The sequence below is a fragment of the Schistocerca piceifrons genome, chromosome 7, assembly GCF_021461385.2.
Source record: "Schistocerca piceifrons isolate TAMUIC-IGC-003096 chromosome 7, iqSchPice1.1, whole genome shotgun sequence".
Classification (NCBI taxonomy): Eukaryota; Metazoa; Arthropoda; class Insecta; order Orthoptera; family Acrididae; genus Schistocerca; species Schistocerca piceifrons.
The window spans coordinates 389,549,180-389,570,510 of record NC_060144.1 but is presented as its reverse complement, the minus strand read 5'-3'; the positions used below and the strand labels follow the sequence as shown (position 1 = coordinate 389,570,510).

The 21,331-nt window shown below is 42.9% G+C and overlaps 1 protein-coding gene across 1 annotated transcript; it reads right to left on the bottom strand.

Moving 5' to 3' along the window:
- Positions 1-96: 96 nt before the first annotated feature.
- On the bottom strand, positions 97-19,893 carry LOC124804960 (probable RNA-binding protein EIF1AD). The gene is made up of 3 exons (XM_047265352.1): positions 19,730-19,893; positions 19,165-19,408; positions 97-884 (listed from the first exon to the last, which is right to left on the bottom strand). The coding sequence occupies exons 2-3, from the start codon at positions 19,402-19,404 to the stop codon at positions 450-452; spliced, it is 675 nt and encodes a 224-aa protein (XP_047121308.1). The 5' UTR covers positions 19,405-19,408; positions 19,730-19,893; the 3' UTR covers positions 97-449.
- Positions 19,894-21,331: the final 1,438 nt, after the last annotated feature.

The following is a 21,331-nucleotide window of genomic DNA, read 5'->3' as shown; positions in this document are numbered from 1 at the left end:
AGAGAGAGAGAGAGAGAGAGAGAGAGAGAGAGAGAATTATTGGAATAGGGATACGAAACATTACTTTATGTTCAGAGTATTAAATGTAAACAGCAATTAATAAGTCATGTTTATTTTGCCAAACAGTTGTATATATAAACTCTTTAATATATCTTGCATTTCAATTTTTTGTTGCTTATTTTGAAAAACAATATGAAGTACATCTTATTCACATACTATGAATATTCAATACAACTTCACAATTTTTACAAAGTGGCCGTCTGAAACATTTGTCTAGTTACAACAACTAGCATAGAACACTTACATACATAATCTGAATCCATATGTGTTGTTATATAATTAAAACCACATGTAGTAAGCATCCAATTATCTATAACAGGGTTGGAATCAGCGTTTCTTTCCCAGTTGTTAACATGCTTTGCCAGATACAACATCAACAGTTTTTTTATTTATTCCTTACAGTTCTCCTGTTTCTCCAAGGTACTATCAGTGGTAATTTGCTTTTTATCTGAACTACAAGTATCTTTGATAACATCAGGCTCACCTCCATCACTGTCACTATCTCCTGTTCTGTCATCGGCTTCACTCTCAACAGAAACAGGTTCACAGTTGTCACTGGCACTCTCTCTTGCTCCATCATCATCCAAATCACTCCCACTTTCGTCGTCATCACTTTCAGTTTCATCTGATTCACTCACTTCCACAACCTGTCTATTCTTGTTCACAAAGAGATCTTCATCTTCACTTGTATCTCCCACTTCTCTTCCATTCTTGAGATTTTCTGCGCCACTACCATTTTTATCAAATTCTGGAGGCCAAATTCCAAGCTCACGATAGAACTTTTCATGATCTCTTGTAACAATAGTGACAATCTCAGCTTTCACCTAAAAAAATTAAACAATTTCATGGAGTGTGTGTGTGTGTGTGTGTGTGTGTGTGTGTGTGTGTGTGTGTGTGTGTGTGTGTGTGTGTGTGTGTGTGTGTGTGTAATAAATGTGTACTGTGTACTCTAAATATGAAATCACTGTTTGCAGAATGTGGCTTGTCTATCTACTGCTTGACAGTCCTTGTATCCAGAGAGAATTTGGATTTCAACCCAGGACTTACTTTCAACACAGTCACTATTTTTCACGACAAGTTCTCAAAGACTTCTGAAGTAATATAACCCAGTATGTTGGCCCTGAGAGTGAATATTCAGCTGAGACAAGGATATCATCAGGGGTGCCCCACAGAAGTGTGGAAGGACCATTGTTATTTTCTATATACATAAATTATCTGACAGATAGGATGAGCAGCAGTATGTAGTTCTTGCTGTTGATGCTGGGGTGTATGGGATGGTGTCGTCATTGAGTGACTTCTGGAGGATACACGATGACTTACACAACATTTCTAGTTGGTGTGATGAATGGTGGCTAGCCCTAAATGTAGAAAAATGTAAGTTTAGATGAGCAGGAAAACAATCCCATAATGTTTGAATACAGCATTATTAATGTGCTGCTTGACACAGTTTCCTTGATTAATATCTAGGCATAACATTGTAAAGCGATATGGAATGAACATGTAAGGATTGTAGGAGGGAAGGCATTCGATCAACTTTGGTTTATCAAGAGAATTTTAGGTAAGTGTGGTTTATCTGTAAAAGAGACTGCATACAGGACACTACAGAAAACCATTCTTGAGTACTGGTCAAGTGTTTTGGATCCCTACCAGGTAGGATTAAACGACGACATCAAAACAATTGTGTGGCAGACTGCTTGATTTGTTGCCGGTAGGTTTGAACAATGTGCAAGTGTTATGAGGATGCTTCGAGGACTCAAATGGGAATCCATGGAGGAAAGGCATCATTCTTTTCAAGGAACACTACAACAAAAATTTAGAGAACCATCATTTGAAGGTGACTGCAGAATGACTCTACAGCTGCCAAAACACATTTTGTATAAGGATCGAAAAGATAAGAGAAACTGGGGCTAATACGGGGGCATATAGGTAGCTGCTTGTTCTCTCACTATTTGTGAGTGGAACAGGAAAGAAAATGATTAGTGGTGGTGCGGGTGCCCTCTACCACACACCATATGGTGACTTGCAGAGTATGCATGTAGATGTAAACATTATGAACTGAATGTAAATACATAAGTATAGTAAACACAGATGACTATAAACTAGCAGCCCATTTCTATACAGAAAATATGGAGAAAGGGGCAACAGTCATGCCTGTAAAAATCATGTTCAGATAAATATGAACCAGTAGTTTTTTGTGCTTAGACAAATGCTTGTGGACTATTGCTAATGGAAAAGGGAAAGCAAATGATACTCTGCAGAGACTTTAATATTAATTTTGTGTGTGATTTAGATTTTAAAAATGTTTGGAGATGTTACTTAACACTTATGAGTTGTGTTATTAATTTTTCCACTATAATTACACAGGAAAACAGTAAACTAATAGACAATGTATTTGTAGGTGAACACTTAATTATATAAATTTTAATCTGGCCTTGATGGACAACTAGCCATAAAAATAAATTAAACCTGATGACAGTGATGCAGTATCAAGAACAAAACTTATGAACTATTAATGAATAGACACCAGAAAGTTTCAATACAGACTTACAGAAAGCTGACTGGAGAAATATGTATAACATGACAGATGTCAAAACCAAATTTAATGTGGTAATAGGTAGGTTTCTACTGATTTTTAACACCTGCTTTTCCAAACAGAAAAGTAAGACACTAATAAGGACATAAAAAAGAGCCCTGGATTACAGAAGAAATCAAAATAACTAGTCCAGGGAAAAGGGAACTGCTTGAAATATTTAGAACTAATGGGGAAGTAGGACTAATTACATATCATGAAAAATACTGTATTGTCGTAGGCTAGAAAATCAAAATGCCCTTTTATAATGCTAGAAATTAATAATTCAGTTAATAAAATTAAATTATATGTGCTATTATCAAAATAGAAATCAGAGGATATTATATTAAAGAAAATAGTCAAAGAATAAATGACAGTCAGATAGCCAACATATTAAGAACTACATTTTGAAATAACTCAGAGGTGAGGCATGGATAGAAGGAATAGGGGTGTTAAAGTACCGACTGTAATGGTAATGGGTTCCTCCATACTTGACGTGTCAGACACAAAAGGAAAAGCCATTTGATTACTAAATCTATATACAAATAAAAATGTAAATGTTCATTTGTTCAACATCTGAAATCTCTGATTCAATGTCGCAATCGAATATGTGAATTTATATACCTGCTGGAGTGCATTTTTATTATATATACTGGATGGTCATACTCAGTCTGAGAGCTTATAAGAGTGTTGCTGGGAAGATTGTGCTGAAAATCTTAAGAAAAAGCTTCAATACACTGCACCATTTGAGTTAATTAGCACTGAACTTAGCCAATCAGGCCACTGCAATTGCATAAAGAAACGGTCCACCACATACAATTAGTGTCAGTTGTTCTCTCAGCACAGACTTAGTGCACTACACTTTTCCGCCTTTGGCTCTGGTTCCATCCTTAACACTAACCTATGTCCAACTGTTGAATTAGTGTCTTAATCAGATTAGGAAAAGAACTGTTTGGCCTGACCGACTCTGGGACGTCAAAGTTTTTGGCCAGTTTACTGCAATTTTTTTACAAGGCACTCTAATAAACTTTCATATGGAAAAAGGAGATTATATATTTTAAATAAAAATGAACAGGTTTTCTTCTTGTCAAAAATGACCGTGAGAAAGAAAATCCTCTGTTTGCTCTGTTGTGAGTGTTGCAGTTTTGTTTTCTTTCTCGCAATCAGTTTTACCTATGATAGTATGGCATTTAAACTATCAGAAAAATTGTTTCTTCCATACATATTCTGTCTCACTACACACATATTTTTAAATAAAAATGGTATACACATCAATGTGCTGTTTTGTTTTCTTCTGTCACAGTCAAGTTTTTTTTACAGAGTACAGAGAAGTTATATTTACAACTTACTGACTTATTATTAGAATGCTACAACAGAATCTGAATTTGCAATAACAATAAACAAGGCACAAGGTCAGGAGAGGAGGAAGAGTAGATGGACACAGAGGGGGAGGAGGAGGTGATGGACAGAGTGATGGACAAGGCAACAGGCAAAGAGAGGGAGAGGAGAGAGACAGAGAGAGGGGATGAGGAGATTAGGATACACATCCAATATACATACACATTTTGCAAATGCAAAGCTTAGCCAGATTCACTAGTCACAAGTAAAAAATGGAGGGAAAGACTGGCATACAGCATCCGTAAGAGATGTTAAATTAAGATTCAGGAGATAAAATATAATACATGGGTTGGATTGTTTAATGATTACGGGATGAAACTATGAGGTCATCAGTCCTGCCAACCTGGAACAGGCAAGTCAACAAAACTAAACACAAAAGAAGGGCCTAGTGCACAAAACCCAAACAAAGAAAACCCCCCTAGGTCTAACATAGATCAACAAAGCCTAGCAAAAGAAACAAGGAAGAAGAAAAGGGGGGGAAGGAAGAAATGCGATCGAGGTGCCCCATACGTGGAGAAACTGGAGGCCCCAAAAGGCAGGATGTGCGATGGGTGACATACCCCCACCCCCCCTTACTGTATTCCATATCCTCAAAACTTGACGATTTAATACTGATCAAAGGTCCGATACTGGAATACCAATCTCAAGAGGTGGCTTAGCGGTAGCCGATTTGGCCAGCCTGCCAGTGAGTTCACTGCTTGGGATCCCAACAAGATCTGGGGTCTAGAAAAAGCCCACTGTGTGTCCACATTGTTTGAGGGCAAAAAGGGAACCTTGGACAGTCAGGACCAAGAAATGGTGGAGGTAACACTGGTCCAGTGATTGTAAACTGCTCAAAGAGTCACTCAAGATAAGGAAGAACTCAGTGGTGCATGAATGGACACATTTAAGAGCAAAACAGATGACGATCAACTCCACAGTGAAAACACTACAGCCATCCAGCCATCAGTACAGACTACTTTTGAACCATGAAACGCACCAAGAATGGAGAACTGGCGGCAGAGGGCCTCAGGATGAGCTGTTTTGGACCTCGTGATACATCAAGACAAGAGCCGTGGATGAGGGTTGCACCATGAAAACATTCATTAGTGGGCCTGGAGAAGAGATGGTGGGGGGGGGGGGGGGCAAAACTAGACTTCAGAAGAAAGGAACCAGATGTGGATGACGATCTTAATTCCCCCTCCCCCAATAGCCAGGATGAAAGTGCAGGTAATAACATGGCTGTCCTCAGAACCTCTTAAGGACTCGCCGGACAAAATGAGCTCCTTGCTGCAGCAGATTAGTCCTGAATTCCACATCAGATTGAAGGAGGAGGTATATATGGAAAATAATGCCCTGGGTCATAGTTAAGGACATGTGAGGAGAGATGCTCAATGGGATGTCTCCTAAACACTCAAGCATAAAAGGAGACGCCAATTGACTGGCAGTAGATGTTTTAATAAGTAGGGAACCACATTTCATTTTACTAAGTGAGTCAATTTCACCAAACTTACCTTTGGTATGTTCTACAAAAAGTGTGGTTTGGTAGCGGTGAAAGTCTCCTCGACTGCCCTGGAACAAACCAAGTAATGAGGAAAGGGTTTCGCTCTAAGCCAGCAGACCTGGTTCTCCTCCCAGGCTGAGGAAGCAAAAGTAAAAGCAGAGAGAGAATCGCTCCTGTCAGCAGAGAAGGCTGCAGCAGAGAAGGCTGCAGCAGAGAAGGCTGCAGCAGAGAAGGCTGCAGCAGAGAAGGCTGCAGCAGAGAAGGCTGCAGCAGAGAAGGCTGCAGCAGAGAAGGCTGCAGCAGAGAAGGCTGCAGCAGAGAAGGCTGCAGCAGAGAAGGCTGCAGCAGAGGGGCTAGAAGTAGGGAGCTTAGCACACTTCACATGCAGATTGTAGTGTCTGCCATGGTACCACTGATATGGGCTCACACTGTGGGCACTACTCAGCTGCAGCAAGGGCTGCCTGGCACACCGGTCATTGCTATGAGTTTCGATGCCCCAAAAAGATGACCCACTTCTAAGCGTACACACAGGGAGGTGACAGCTCAGGTGCCAGAAGTGTGATCCCTGTTTTGTCAGGGGGCTCAGCCAGATGGGTACATAACCCCACCACATGGACTGGCTACACATGCTGGTGGGAAGGGGGTGGGGGGTTGGAATGGGGGAAGGACCCACACTGGAGATGCTAGGAAGGTAGTTCCCCAAATGGTGCACACTGCAGAAACAGAATTTAGAAAGGGAGGTAAAACGCTAAAGGGAACCTGCGGAAAGGAAGGGAAGGGGGCAGGGGAGGGGGGGGGGGGGGGGGAAGGACAGTGGCAACACAAGACCGAAAAGTAATCGCAAAGCCAACGAAATAGCAGGGTATTAATTAAGGGAAACACGGAGGGGATAGGAGGGGGAGGGGATAGGAGGGGGAGGAGCTAGAATGGGAAGGACTAGATAGGTGGAAGAGAATGCAGACCTCGTGAGAAGAAAAGCTGCAATAGCTCTGGGCCCTATGCGTACCACGCACGCACACACACGCACACACACGCACACACACACACACACACACACAGACGGGAGAGGGTTGGGGGGAGAGGGGGGAGGGGGGTAGAGAGGGGGTAGAGGGTAGAGAGGGGGTAGAGGGTAGAGAGGGGGTAGAGGGGATAGAGGGGGAGAGAGAGAGAGGGGGGGAGAGAGAGAGGGGGGGAGAGAGAGAGGGGGGGAGAGAGAGAGGGGGGGGCAGAGGGGGGCAGAGGGGTGGAGAGGGGGGGAGAGGGGTGGAGAGGGGGGGAGAGGGGTGGAGAGGGGTGGAGAGGGGGGCAGAGGGGGGCAGAGGGGGGCAGAGGGGGGCAGAGGGGTCGAGAGGGGGGGGAGAGGGGGGGAGAGGGGGGGAGAGGGGGGGAGAGGGGGGGAGAGGGGGGGAGAGGGGGGGAGAGGCGGGGAGAGGGGGGGAGAGGGGGGAGAGGGGGGAGAGGGGGGAGAGGGGGAGAGAGGGGGGGGAGAGGGGGGGAGAGGGGGGGAGAGGGGGGGAGAGGGGGGGAGAGGGGGGGAGAGGGGGGAGAGGGGGGAGAGGGGGGGAGAGGGGGGGGAGAGGGGGGAGAGGGGGGGAGAGGGGGGAGAGGGGGGAGAGGGGGGAGAGGGGGGAGAGGGGGGAGAGGGGGGAGAGGGGGGGAGAGGGGGGGAGAGGGGGGGAGAGGGGGGGAGAGGGGGGGAGAGGGGGGGAGAGGGGGGGAGAGGGGGGGAGAGGGGGGGAGAGGGGGGGAGAGGGGGGGAGAGGGGGGGGAGAGGGGGGGAGAGGGGGGGAGAGGGGGGGAGAGGGGGGGGGAGAGGGGGGAGATGGTTGGTTGGTTGGTTTGAGGATTAAAGGGACCAAACTGCAGAGGTCATCGGTCCCTTGTTTCATAAACACACAGAGCACAGGGAAACCATCCATTAGTCATTCGAAGCAGAAGATTAAAATTCCAGGGGAAGAAAATCCCCAAGGTCAATATTAAAGAAACACGGAAAACGGAGCACAGCAACAAAAACAACATAGAGAAGAAAGGCAGAAGGAATTAAAACTGCAAGGCAGAGGACTGTGGCTGGCTGATCACGAAAATAATAGGATGAGCCAGCCACTCTGCAACAAGTTAAAACCTCCAGCCTAAAAGATTAGGATGGAGTCGATTTACAACACAAAACTAATTAAAAGATACAGCTCAAAAGAGGGTGATGTTAAAAAATTAAATGGACCTATAAAAGCCGCTTGCGGGAATAAAACTTAAAACCCGATCTGCCATAGAGACATTGTCACCTAAAAGAGATGATAAATCACCCAGGAGATTAAAAGTTCGCCTGAGGGCGGTTAAAAGAGGACATTCCAACAATATGTGGGCCACCGTCATGGTTTCACCACAGCGACAATGAGGGGGGTCCTCTCGACGCAGCAGATGACCATGCATCAGCCACGAGTGGCCAATGCGGAGCCTACACGGAACAACAGAATCCCTGCGAGAGGCCCACATGGAGGAACCCCACACAGTCGTGGTCTCCTTTACCTGCCGCAGCTTGTTGGGTGCAGACAGAGTGCGCCATTCGTCTCCCCACAACCCAAAGACCCGACGGTGCAAAACCGTTCGGAGATCAGTTTCCGGGAGGCCGATCTCCAATGGCAGTTTGCGGGTAGCCTCTGTGGCTAACTTGTCAGCAAGTTCGTTTCCCACGAGCCCAACGTGTCCTGGGGTCCATATGAACACCACCGAACGACCACGCCGTTCAAGAGCGTGAATGGACCCCTGGATGGCACCAACAATGGGATGGCGTGGTTAGCACTGGTCAAGAGCCTGCAGACTACTGAGCGAGTCACTGCAAATGACAAAGGACTCTCCAGTGCTGGTACGAATATGCTCAAGGCCACGAAAAATGGCTGTCAGTTCTGAGGTGTAAACACTGCAGCCTTCCGGCAAGGAGCGCTGGTCGACATAGTCCGCATGAGCATAAGCGTACCCCACACGGCCATCAACCATCGAGCCATCGGTATAGATAACCTCTGAGGCATGGTATGCGCCTAGGAGAGCAAGGAATTGGCAGCGCAAGACTGCAGGAGGAACTGAATCTTTTGGCCATCGGGAAAGTTCCAGCCGAAGCTGCGGCCGATGAATACACCAAGGTGGTATATGTGGGCGGACCTGGAAAGCAGATGGAAGAGGCAAACACTCGAGTCCATTAAGGAGCGACCAAACACGGATCCCAATTGTATGGCCTGACCGCGGCCGCCGGTGTGGGACATGGACTGCTGCATTAGCGAAAAGGAGACGCTAGTTAGGGTGACGGGGCGAACAACGGACGTGGGCAGCATAGTTGGCTAACAGCTGTTGACGCCGAATACGAAGTGGAGGAACCCCAGCCTCAGCAAGGAGGCTATTAACAGGGCTGGTGCAGAATGCTCCTGTCGCCTGTCAATTCCCACAGTGGTGAACGGGGTCCAGCAGTTGCAACGCTGAGGGCGACGCTGAGCCATACGCCACACTCCCATAATCCAGTCGGGACAGCACGAAGGCATTGTAGAGCTGCAGCAGCGTATTACGATCTGCACCCCACGTTGTGTTGCTGAGGCAGCGGAGAGCATTCAGATGCCGCCAGCACTGACGCTTGAGCTGACGAATATGTGGAAGGCAAGTAAGCCGGGCATCGAACAGCAATCCCAGAAAACGGTAAGTGTCAACAACCCTGAGCATGGCATCCTGAAGATAGAGCTCAGGGTGGGGATGGACAGTACGACGCCGACAAAAGTGCACAACACAAGTCTTCGCAGGAGAAAATTGAAACCCATGGGCTAGGGCCCAGGGAGGGGGGAGAGGGCGGGAGAGGGCGGGAGAGGGCGGGAGAGGGGGGGAGAGGGGGGGAGAGAGGGCGGGGGAGAGGGGGGGGGAGAGGGGGGGGGGAGAGGGGGGAGAGAGGGCGGGAGAGAGGGCGGGAGAGAGGGGGAGAGAGGGGGAGAGAGGGGGAGAGAGGGGGAGAGAGGGGGAGAGAGGGGGAGAGAGGGGGAGAGAGGGGGAGAGAGGGGGAGAGAGGGGGAGAGAGGGGGAGAGAGGGGGAGAGAGGGGGAGAGAGGGGGAGAGAGGGGGAGAGAGGGGGAGAGAGGGGGAGAGAGGGGGAGAGAGGGGGAGAGAGGGGGAGAGAGGGGGAGAGAGGGGGAGAGAGGGGGAGAGAGGGGGAGAGAGGGGGAGAGAGGGGGAGAGAGGGGGAGAGAGGGGGAGAGAGGGGGAGAGAGGGGGAGAGTGCTGTGGGCCTCCTGAGGAGAAATATAATAGGGTATGATAGACATCATACATCAGCCAGGAGCATTTAGAGCCCTACTGCAGTCCGTCATGGGGCAGAAGACATACTCACACACCTGAGCAGGCTCTCCACCCACTGTAGCAGGTAAAGAGTTGACAAGTCGGCTAGCTAATAAGAGCATGACAACAATTTATTTCAATGCAATTAAGACATTAAAGTTAAGTTGTTATTTTATGGATCAATTCATCCTCCAGCCAGGGGCAGTGGGAAATCCCTTGAGGCTAAAAATGCAGTGGGAGACAACCCTCCATCTCCATACAACAGCATCAGAACCAAAACAACAAAATCTTCATCTGAAAATATACAGTTAACATTGATGTATGAAATTTAAAACCTGAATCGCCTCCTGGATATCATCAGCTTGGTTATCAGGAGGCAACTGGGGCAGGTGTGAAGCTCACTGTGTAGCAGTAAAGGCGAGGTACTCAAACAGTGAGTGAACATCAGGTGTGCGCTACAACTGCAATGGGGTAGGACAGCTTGTCATAGAATGTACATGCGGGTCATACTGGGGTGCCCAATGTGGAGGCAGCAGATGATTTTGGATTCACGGTGAGCCAAGCAAAGGGACGACTGCCACACAGTCATACTCTTTTATAATCTGTAACTTATTAGTTGTGGCCATGATTCCCCATTCTCTGTTCCAGTCCACAGAGTTAGCAATGTGTTTTGGTCTCCATGTTGGTCCCCATCTTCAGTTCCAGAGCAACATTCTCAGTAGTCTCTTTGGTGAGCCAATCCACGAAGTTATTTCCTGGAATACCGACTTGACTGGAGGACCAGCGAAATACTAAAGCCTTCCCGTTGTCATAGATACCTAAGAAGAGATCTTGTATGAGCATTACCAAACTCAAAGTTAACTTCTGAGATTTCTGGGGTCAAGGCTTGTGACATCAGGCCAGCAAGTACCTGGCACTGCTGGTAGATGTCACACAACATGTTTTTCTTTTCAAGGCTTGTGAAAAGACTGCTATGCTTTTGAATTATTGTCAGATTTGTTACACACTCTGAATGTATTTGCACTCCAGTCACACAGCAGCTTGTAAAGATTTTATGCTTTTATGAACTGGCTGTGTTCGATTTTCTTTACATATATTTGTAGGACTTTAAAGTCTGTGTCCACATATCAATTTTCTAAAGCAGTGTGACAATTTTAAAAAAGAAAAACTCGAGTGAAAGTTGCCTCTAAAAATGTGATGATTTTCAATGACTGGTAACTGCAAAATATTTTGCAGATGTTTTGGTGGCACCTGTAACTGAACACATAGTGTCTAAGACTGGTGACTGTATAGTCTGCCCAGTTCAAATCTCCTCTATAACACTTCTTTTTTTACTGTTATTTAAATTCTGCATTTTTTGTCACATGGAAATTATAATAAAAAATACTGAATCATAACTTTTCTGAATTACGTGTCACATGAAACAATTAAAATCCAATACAGGCACTTGAAATGACATATACATCTATAATACTCCATGACAAATTTGATTCTATATCTCCTCTGTTTACTGCTAATGCCCAGCAGTTTCTCCTTTCTTCATTCTGTGGAGAAACGAGCATACGAAATGGACCAGTGTTACAGATGAAACTACCTGGCATATTACCTGCAGGTTAATTGTTCATTTATTATTATCAGTGCGGTGGTGCACGAAAAAACCTGTGAGGAAGTTTCATTTCAGTGTAACTCCACTACACAGTGAAAATTCATTCTGGAGTATTACTGATGTATGCAAGTCACTTTTACACCTCTATCAAATTTTAATTTGTTTCAAATGACTTAATTGAAAACAAAATGCTATTTTCATTATAAAATTAAGAATCAATATTTTTTATTATAATTTCCTCCTGACAGCAAATTTATAATTTATATAAAAGTAAAAATAAATGTCATAAAGGATATTCAAACCAGACTCTTCCATCACCAATCTGCGACACTACACATTCAGATACAGCTACAAGCACATACAAAACATCTGGGAAATGTTTTCGGAAATTGTTGTCCGGGCAAACGCTTTCAAATCCTACAAATACACAAAGAAAATCTGACTTGGCCAGTCCATAATGTGTCCTAGTCAGATAAAAGCTCATATGTATACACTCACAGGTGTAAAATCTGTGCAAGCAGATGTGTGACCATGGTGTGTAACAAAGCCAACAATAATTCAAATACACTGCAGTCATTTTCGCAAGTCTTGAAAAGAATGACTCATTCAGTGTAACATCTACTGGCTGTGACAGGTACTTGCTGGGTTGACATCATGAGCTACGACCCCAGAAAGTTCAGCATTTGATGCAGAGTGTTACTAAGGGATGCCAGGACTAACAGTGGCTTATAGCCTGGATGATGTTTGTGGAGTCACTGCAAATTTAGGAGAGACTCATGTGATTCAATGTGAATGCAGTGAATGGCACACCATATTTCCATCAATTCCATTGTAAGGATGGTGCCTCCACTAACCAGGGAGTGTTGCTTGCTACTCTTGTTGCATGTAAAAGCTCTATCTGACCTTCAACTCTTGGACTATGAGTATAAATTATATTCTGAATTGATGTACTCACTGAGTATCAAGATGAATAACTGACAGAAATCTAAGAGGTCTATCACATCCTTCGGGTTAAGAAAAAGATCAAGGCAAATATAAGGATAAGGCACCCATCATTAGGGCATTTGTAAGCGTGATGTAACATGAGGATTGATTGGAGGTAAACAAAATTAGTAACGGGCAGACTGTAACTTGATCAACACTGGAATTTCTGACTAAGGCCACTTTTCTTGAAACACAAGGTATTGACTCGGTTGTTCTAGATGGTTACAGATGTGTACAGCACTGTTCAGCCATAATTGGTGGTGCCTGAGCTGTGAAGGGGGAATCGCTGCCTCTACCAGGAGGCTGCCCACAGGTTTGTTTGATAGGCACCATCCTCCAGCCTTGTCCCACAACAGTGGGTCAGATATAAGAGTTGTAATATCAATGACACTGCCAACCCATAGCCCACACTTCCACAAGCTTAATGTGATAAAATGAGAGCTTTGTAGCACTGAAAAGTGGTGCAATTGTCTGCATTCCACAAGGTGTTACTGAGAAAGCGTAGGACATTAAAATTTAACTGGCACACCCATTTAAGCTGTCATGTAAGGGTTACTCAAGTTAACTAATTGAACAAGAGTGTTAAGAAGCATTTTAAGTCTCGGCCATATGAAGCAGGTCATTATGTAGGTAGAGTTCTGGTTGCAGACAAATAATTCTGCACTGTCAAAAATACATTACACAAGTTTATGTAGTGGTAAATTTGAAGCCATGTGTACATTCCCAACTGTCTGCTTTCCTTGTACTGCCACGTAGTCATCATTCAATGACCCTCATATGGGAAAAACTATAGCAGATGCAGAGGTCAACAACATTTAACGATGGTGAGACTATAAATCCACTGCATCTGCAAGTCTGATTATTGCCATTAAGAAGAGGGTCTGTCTAAGAATGGAGCCTTGTAGGGTTCCATTTCCCTGTTTGTTGGGAGCATAGTGGGAATTACCGATTTTGACTGAAGGACTGTCGAGAATGAAAATTTTGAATAAAGATTGGGAGGGAGTCACAGAAGGCGCACACCAGTAAGTTTTTGGTGATATGGTACTGCCATGCAGTGTCATAAGCCTTATGCACACCAAAGACAGTGATAAGATGCTGATAATGGATAAAAGCCATTCAAATAGCAGGCTTTAGGCACAGTAGATGATCACAAGCAGATCAGCCCTTCCAAAACGCACACCAATTGCTAGACAAGGTGCCAGTCATCTTGAGTGCTGAGCATAGTCATTAGCTTACTATGTTCTTGAACACGCAAAAACTTTATTACAGCAGATGAGTCTGTAGCTATCCATCTCCTGTGGGGGTTCCTTGATTTTGATTTTGGGATAGTCATACTTTCCCTCCACTGGGAATTGAACTCTCCCTCAAGCCAAATTTGATTAAAAAACAGCAAAGCTATGGTGCTACTTATGTAGATAGTGTAGCATTTGAATATGTATTCAATCAGGACCTGGAGCTGTATTTTGGTACACTGCAAGTGCATTGTGCTGATGAGGTCTTACTTCTTTCTTTTTTTAACATTGAAGAGTTTCAAACTTTGTATGTTTCAATACAGGATAATACTCTCTGCTTGTCTTTTGTGAAGATGAGAGAGAGTTGCCAGATGCCAATGGTTGGACATAGTGCATCAACAGGTGGTCAGCAATGACAACGGTGTCAGATTACAGTGTGCCATCCTTATAGAAGCCTCAAATAAGAGTCACCTTTTGTTGACCACAAATACACCAAGACTTTTTCCCATGTCTGTGAGAGGAAGATACAAGTTCCAATGGTGAATATGAAACTTTCCCAGCATTGCTTCTTTTGTAAGTGTGTTATGGCTTGGAGACGTTAAAATAGGATACAAATCTCCCTTGACAGATGTTGCCTATAGTGTCGGGAGTGCCCTGTGTAGCATTTATGGCTGTGGTGATCTGTGTCCGTCATGGGGCTGGCGTATGATGGGGGTGGGGGCCTTGAGGGAAGCAGTGTCGCTAGTTCTACTGAGCAGTGCTGTGATGGTCATTGTGTGTCTGACAGTCTCTTCAAAGGTCCCACAGTGAGGCATATAAAGCATTATGAAAGTTCTAAAAATGTGCCAGTCAGCATTCTTAAGAATCCACACAGTTGAGTATCAATGTGGGAGGGATAAAACAATCAGATAGTGACCATTACCACATAGTTCATCAAGAACCTTCCACTGAACGGACCACATTGTCGATGGCTGGACAGGATCCTGGTGCTGTGTTAAAATGAGTGACAGTGCTATTACATAACATGAAAAAGTCAAAATTCAAAAAACCCCACTAAGTTATCACAGTTAGTGGTCTTCGAGTGGCCTCATAATGCATTATGGACATGAAAATTATCAGTAAAAGAAAGGGTGATGGTGGGTGGGAGATCAAATTGAACATCTCCCAGTACATTAGCTCTCCTCCAAGGGGGAAGATGGGCTTTCCAAACGGTTGATTTTATATTTGATATTGTGTGTTCCAACATTGTTTCCATCGTGGTATGTGGCCATAAAGTATTCGGTCGACTGTACAAAAGATGCTCCTTCAAGATCAATTACAGTCTTATATTAGTTTTAATAATTACATAAATTGAGTGTGTGTTGTTGTAAATTGGTTTTCCTGCAAAGTAAAATGAGAGAAAGTGCTTCAGTGCAGCCAGATGGCCACAGTAGCCATTACAGTTTCAATGGATTATGTTTGCACAAACAGGGTGTAAATAAATTCCCTTTACAGCCACTGAGGGTGTGTAGTGGCAGCCAAAACCGTTCAGTTTAGAATAGAAACTCGTGTCTGAAAATGTACTATTTTCCTGATACGCACAAAATATGAAACTTTAACCCAAAATCTCTCCTCTTATGGAGTTAATAATATTACAAACACAATGCTGGAATTCTGTTCTTCACATATATGCAGTGTATTTAGTCAGAAATGCAACACACTACTATCACTAAGGATATTTACAGACATATTTAAATATGCTTATGTCAGACCTGTTTACAAGGCCGACAGTAAAACAGATAATTGTAATTATTGATCGGTCTTGTTACTTAGATCCTCCTTGAATGTATTGAAAAAACATTGTGTGTGCAAGAGCTGTAACAACCCTCTCAAAGTAAGATACTTGGTCTGAATTTTGATTGCACAATCTCTCCACAGAATGTGCTACAGTACGTTTCATGCATCGGATTATGCAAGACATAAATGATAATGTTGCCAACTAGTATTTTCTGTGACTTTTCAAAAGCATTTGATTCTCCTAGGTGTACAGGACAAAACAGCTATCTGAGAATGGGAAATAATCCCTACGAGTGTACCACACAGACCAATATTGGGCCTGCTCTTCTTCTCGTTGTATATAAATGGTACACACAAGACACATAAATAGTTCTCTCTGCTAAGAGTGCAAGTAGTGTAAGTAAAAATGTAGGAACATCAACACTTGAAAACGTAAACAATATATTCTTGAAAATTAGTAACAGTTTCTCTACAAATGGACTGTAACTGAAATTTGATAAAACAGAATACACACAATTCGGTACCGCATAAGAGCTGACCACATAGTTATAAATAATCTGTGAAGGTTGATCGATAAATGAAACAATATTTTCAACTCTTACATATTTATATTGATAAGGATCTGAATTGAAAGTCACGTGTGGAGATCTTTACGACATCAATACGGCAGAAAAAGACTACTTTCAGTGTATAAAAAATGCCGCAAATGATGTCACTGCATACACACAGCAAAAAACGCAGACAACAATAAAAATAACACAATAGTATCTCACTCCAAAAATGAAATGAAACTGACAGGACATCCATGGAAAACTGTATTTAGGGCAGGGAGACAATAAATACACAACAAGAAAAAACATTGCACCATCCTAAATAAATAATATAAAAACATTTAAATTACAACACTTCGCTACACCAATTAATCCACAGGAATCTGACATTTCCCTTGAGCTATATAGTTTAACGGCAGCTATCAATGCCAAAACAACTGACAACTATAACCATGAATAGCGGAATCTGACATTTCCCTTGACCTACGAGGGTCACTCCCAAAGAAATGCACACTACTATTTTTTTTTAAATCCATCTTTTATTCCACATGTTTGAAAGTTTTACAGTGTGTAGATACATCCTTTAGGAACAATATTTTCATTTCTCCACATAATTTCCACACCTCTCAACTGCCTTGCACCATCTCGGAACCAGCGCCTGTATACCCGTACAGTAAAATTCTGGACCAACTTGTTGGAGCAACTGTTTGGCAGCATGCACAAGGGGGGAGTCATCTTCAAACCTTGTTCCATGAAGAGAGTCCTTCAGTTTCCCAAAGAGATGATAGTCACATGGAGCCAGGTCAGGGCTGTAAGGTGGGTGTTGCAGTGTTGTCCATCCGAGTTTTGTGATCACTTCCATGGTTTTTTGACTGACTACTGGATACATAAGCATCACATATACCCTTGTAAGACAATCTCTTTGATTATGACATCTGGTATGCTTCACATGACATTGCGTGAAGCCAAATTTTTGAAGCCTGCAATTCATCCATGTGACTAGGTCACAACAATCAAAAATATATCACCACAGTATTATGGTGTAGCGCAATGACTAGCGTAAAAATCCCACTTTTAGTAGGTCGTAGTTTTGATTCTTATGAAATATACTGATGTTTTTAAAATTTCTATATCATATCAAGAGAGTGATTGCTAATTTTGTTCAGTTAATCTGTTCAAATGTATATTTTTTTTTAAATATTATTTCTAATTCTTTGCTGCATCATTTTCATGATTGTACTAACTTCATATCCGCTTATTTCTGTAGCCTTTAACCTGTAACCAAGTGCTAACGAGGCCTGCTCTTTGGTTGGTAACATGGCATCCCTTGTAGCCAGTGTGAGAATAGTTTCAGATGATGGCTCACAAAGTTGCAGTTAGTTTCCAACATGAGTTTTAACTCAGGGCTCCAAAAAGTGTTGTCTAACGCAGTTCAGTCACCAGTCACTTAAAGTCAGCTGTCGAAGGGGCATCCCTCATTTGCGACAAACCTCGCAGTGGCTACTTACACTGTGTCGTATTACACACCTACAGCATTTGTGAACTGACCCACTCTGTGTGTGTGTGTGTGTGTGTGTGTGTGTGTGTGTGTGTGTGTGACCTACATTCTACCAGCAGCTCATGTGGCAACACTGTAGCTGCCAACTCTAACGTAATTTTAATCTGACTGTAGTGCGTGTTCCAGCTTTCATGGTGGGTGGTAAGCAGTAGCGGTTTTAAAAACACTTTCATCGGGTTTTCGTAGAATTTTAACATAAGAACTTTGAAGTCATTATTATTATTATATGCTTCAACTTCCTGTAACTCTGTTTCGTAAAATTTATAAAGTAAAGTTACTCCTATACTTTATAAATCACCTTTTCTCTGGAACCAGTGGGGAGTCCAAAAATTTTACTAACAGATATGCAAAAGAGGGCAGTAGGTAAACTCCTTATATACTTTACCGAACATACAAATCTTTGTATCTCATTTACGTGCCCTCTGTAGTTTGGTAACCACCGCATCATTATCAATGATGCAGGTTTCAACAGGGATGTATTCAAAGTGGTTAGGTCTATTTGTTGACATGAAATCTAGTATACTTCTGTTATGAATGAGCTTCTAAACTATCCCAATAGTGTTCAGAGAACATGTTACATTGTTTTGAACGATGTCTTGTCACACTTACCAGTTACAAAACTGTCATCATTCTGGTTGTTGAATGAATCAGGTGTCTCCAATGAAGACTGTGGGGTGGGGGAAAATATGTAACATGAAGCTGAGGTTCAATTTAAAATTTTCAGGGAGTCTCAGATAAAGCTACATATTGGATCCCACCTGAAATCTTGGTTGGGATGAAAGACTGATCTGTATTGCAGCCCAAGAACTAGGTTATTATGCTGGAAAGTGACAATTTGGTTATGATTTTACAAAGTCAAAAAATGTGAAAGCTGAAAATCTGGTTGCGGTAACAAACTGAACAGTATAAAGCCTATTATTTACATCGGCTCCATATTAAAAAATGCAAAACGGGGGTGGGGATTCAATAAATAACTTTTATCCAAGTCTGGTGGTCCACAGAATGCCCAATTATTAGCTCATGCTCACCCTAGATTCTTCTGCGTTTTGCCCTAACAACAACCTCATGTGCAACTTCTTTCAAAACTTTTACATTTTTATGTAGATTACTTTTATTTCTTGTGCAGCTTCTGTAAAATTAGGCATGTGTATTAAGTATAGGTAACATTTGCCTTTATCCTTGGAATGCTAAAACAGTGACAATTCACATTAACTTAACAGATATGCTATGTATTCTTAGATTATTTATCTTACACGTGAAACAAGTATAGCAGAATATTTTCGACTGATACACGACCATTACATCCAAGAAAAAAACTTATTCAGTGTAACTGGAAAATAGATACAACAAAGCCAGACAATTCGCCCACAACGATATACAGATTACTTTCACTACCACCTGTAATGGTTACATAAGGCTCATTATCACTTACATCAGTACGCAACTTCACGGCTGCAGACAACTTAAGTGCACTTTTGTCCCAATGCGCTTGTTGCTTGACAAACAATAAATTATAAATGTAAGTAGTACCTTTGCTTCCAGACATAGTAAGTTTCAATCTATCACTTGTTTTATCCTACACCACCAGATAATTTCCCACTTCGGATTATGTCGACGTAAAGAAGTTAATAATTGGAATTACCTTGTCTCCTTCTGGTATGGGTTCCACAAGCAGGTAATCTCCACGTTTAATCCATACGTTACGACGGAATTTTGTGGGCATTGAGGCAAGAAAAGGTTCTCCTGAAGCCGGAGCAACAAGATGCAGGTTATTTCCTCTGCCGGCAAGGACTTGTACAATAGACTGTTCCTCAGTTGGTGGCCGTATCTCTTCTACCAAGACTTCCCGGATAACATGCTTCCGTTTTGTAGCACGAGACATTCTCCTGCAATATTAAGACAATCAAAACGTTTCACTGTTTTTTTAGCAACAGACATTCTACAGCAATACTTAGGAAATGAAAACGTTTCACTGTAAAGAATCGTCATGCAGACGGCAATACAGTGCTACTGTTACATGTACCAGTATCCCACATGTCATTTAGAAATTGTAACTACGCCTTCGTTTTGTGCGCCATAATCTGCACATTAAATACTAAAATTCTTAACACGCAATAAAAGTGATGACCCATAAACAAACAAACAGGTTATCTATGAACAACAAATGTACTACGAGACCAACTTAACACCACGAACTAGCTATTTACCTAGTTTTGGAAACTCATATCTGACGTATAACAAAGCATCCAGTTGTCAACGAAGCATACAAATTGAGAACAAAAACTTCAATCACGTCCCCTTCCGCACGTAATCGTAAACAGTAGGCAAACCGGATAACCACGCACGTCAAAGGATGTCAACCAAGAAGCTCACATAACAGAGATAACAGTCGGCCGTGGTCGAGACATGAGGAGCGAGTCGCACCAGTAAGGCCGGTATTACAACATCATACTTCTTTGTCAAAGTTGATACGTCGAATTTACGTCAAATGAATTTGATAGTGTAATAGGGAACTTTGTCAAATGTCGCCTGTCGTCAAATAAATATGATCAAATCTAGGGCCTCGCTGTAGATTTGATCGTAAAAGTCGCTTGTCTTCTGTTCACTGCACTGTCCCTGGAGCTATAGCATCGCTTTAGCGTTCTGTCACCACACCAGTACTATGTTTGTAGATATGGCTGCGAAGTTTAATTCGTGTGTGCCGCCAATTACAAAATTAATAGGAATGTATGAAGCTGATGAGGCGCTTTACAACGTGACATACCCAGAGTACAAAATAGATTAAAAAGACTGGAGAGGTACAAAAAAATTGCAGAGGTCACTTACCGCGAGATACGAATCGGGTGCACGGCTGACGACTTGAAAAAGAAAATTAAGGCCTCCGCTCAAGCTAGTCTCACGAGAAAGCGAAAGTACGTATTGGCATATTTATTTCATGAGCTCTCCATGCACTGAGGATGCCTCACATTGTAAAGCGCCTTATCAGCTTTCATACATTTCTATTAATTTTGTAGTTGTGGGACGCAAAATCTAATCACTACTTTGATCTACAATAAAAATAGTTCTTCATGCACGTAAAGTGTATAGAATTTTTATTTACTTCGAAATATTGGTCCGTTAGTGCTTTATAAATTGCTTCACACGTATTAGGTGCTATATTAGTTTGTGATAACTGTGGAGGGAGTCCTGTGCTGTAACCTAAAGTAACTCTCTCCTGTAGCAAGCAATCGGAGTCTTACTGTGAGCCCGTGTTCTGAAGACCTAACAGATTTTGAGTGAGTATTGTGCTTTGTGATATGACGAGACACTTCACTGAGAAAATACTGAAACGTGTGCTCGTCCATTCTTACGTAATTTATGTACGACTTGACGTCCTCCACTAGAAGCTCACGTAACAAATTTTGTTGAATGTTTTTATCGTCTCGTCTTAAAACTCACGGTTTCACGCAGGTACGTTTCCTTTTTCTCGCCCACTTCTTTTCCAAATAAGCACACATTGCAATTGTGGTACATGCAACCGCTGCGCGTAACAGTAAGTTGTTGTTGTCAGCCATCTTGAACTTTGACGAAAAATATGATGACGGTGTAAAGCCCGGTCCACACGCAACGATCTGTCTGCGCAGACATCGGCGCAGATGTCTGTACATGCAAAAGATCGCTGCAAATGTGATGTGTTCACACGACACAAACCCCAATCTATTACTCGCCCGCCATCTGTCGGTGTAGAAAAGAAATATCAGTGGCAAGCGACTACGCTCCCCGTAAACGTCAAAAATTTAATTCCGTTATTTTGAAATATAGAAATGGAG

Bases quoted from the DNA above. Each gene is read 5' to 3' on its own strand.
- LOC124804960 (XM_047265352.1), bottom strand. From the start codon at position 19,404: ATGTCTCGTGCTACAAAACGGAAGCATGTTATCCGGGAAGTCTTGGTA. The intron at 885-19,164 runs GTAATTCCAATT...TAATTTTTTTAG, and splicing joins CCATACCAGAAGGAGACAAG to GTGAAAGCTGAGATTGTCAC.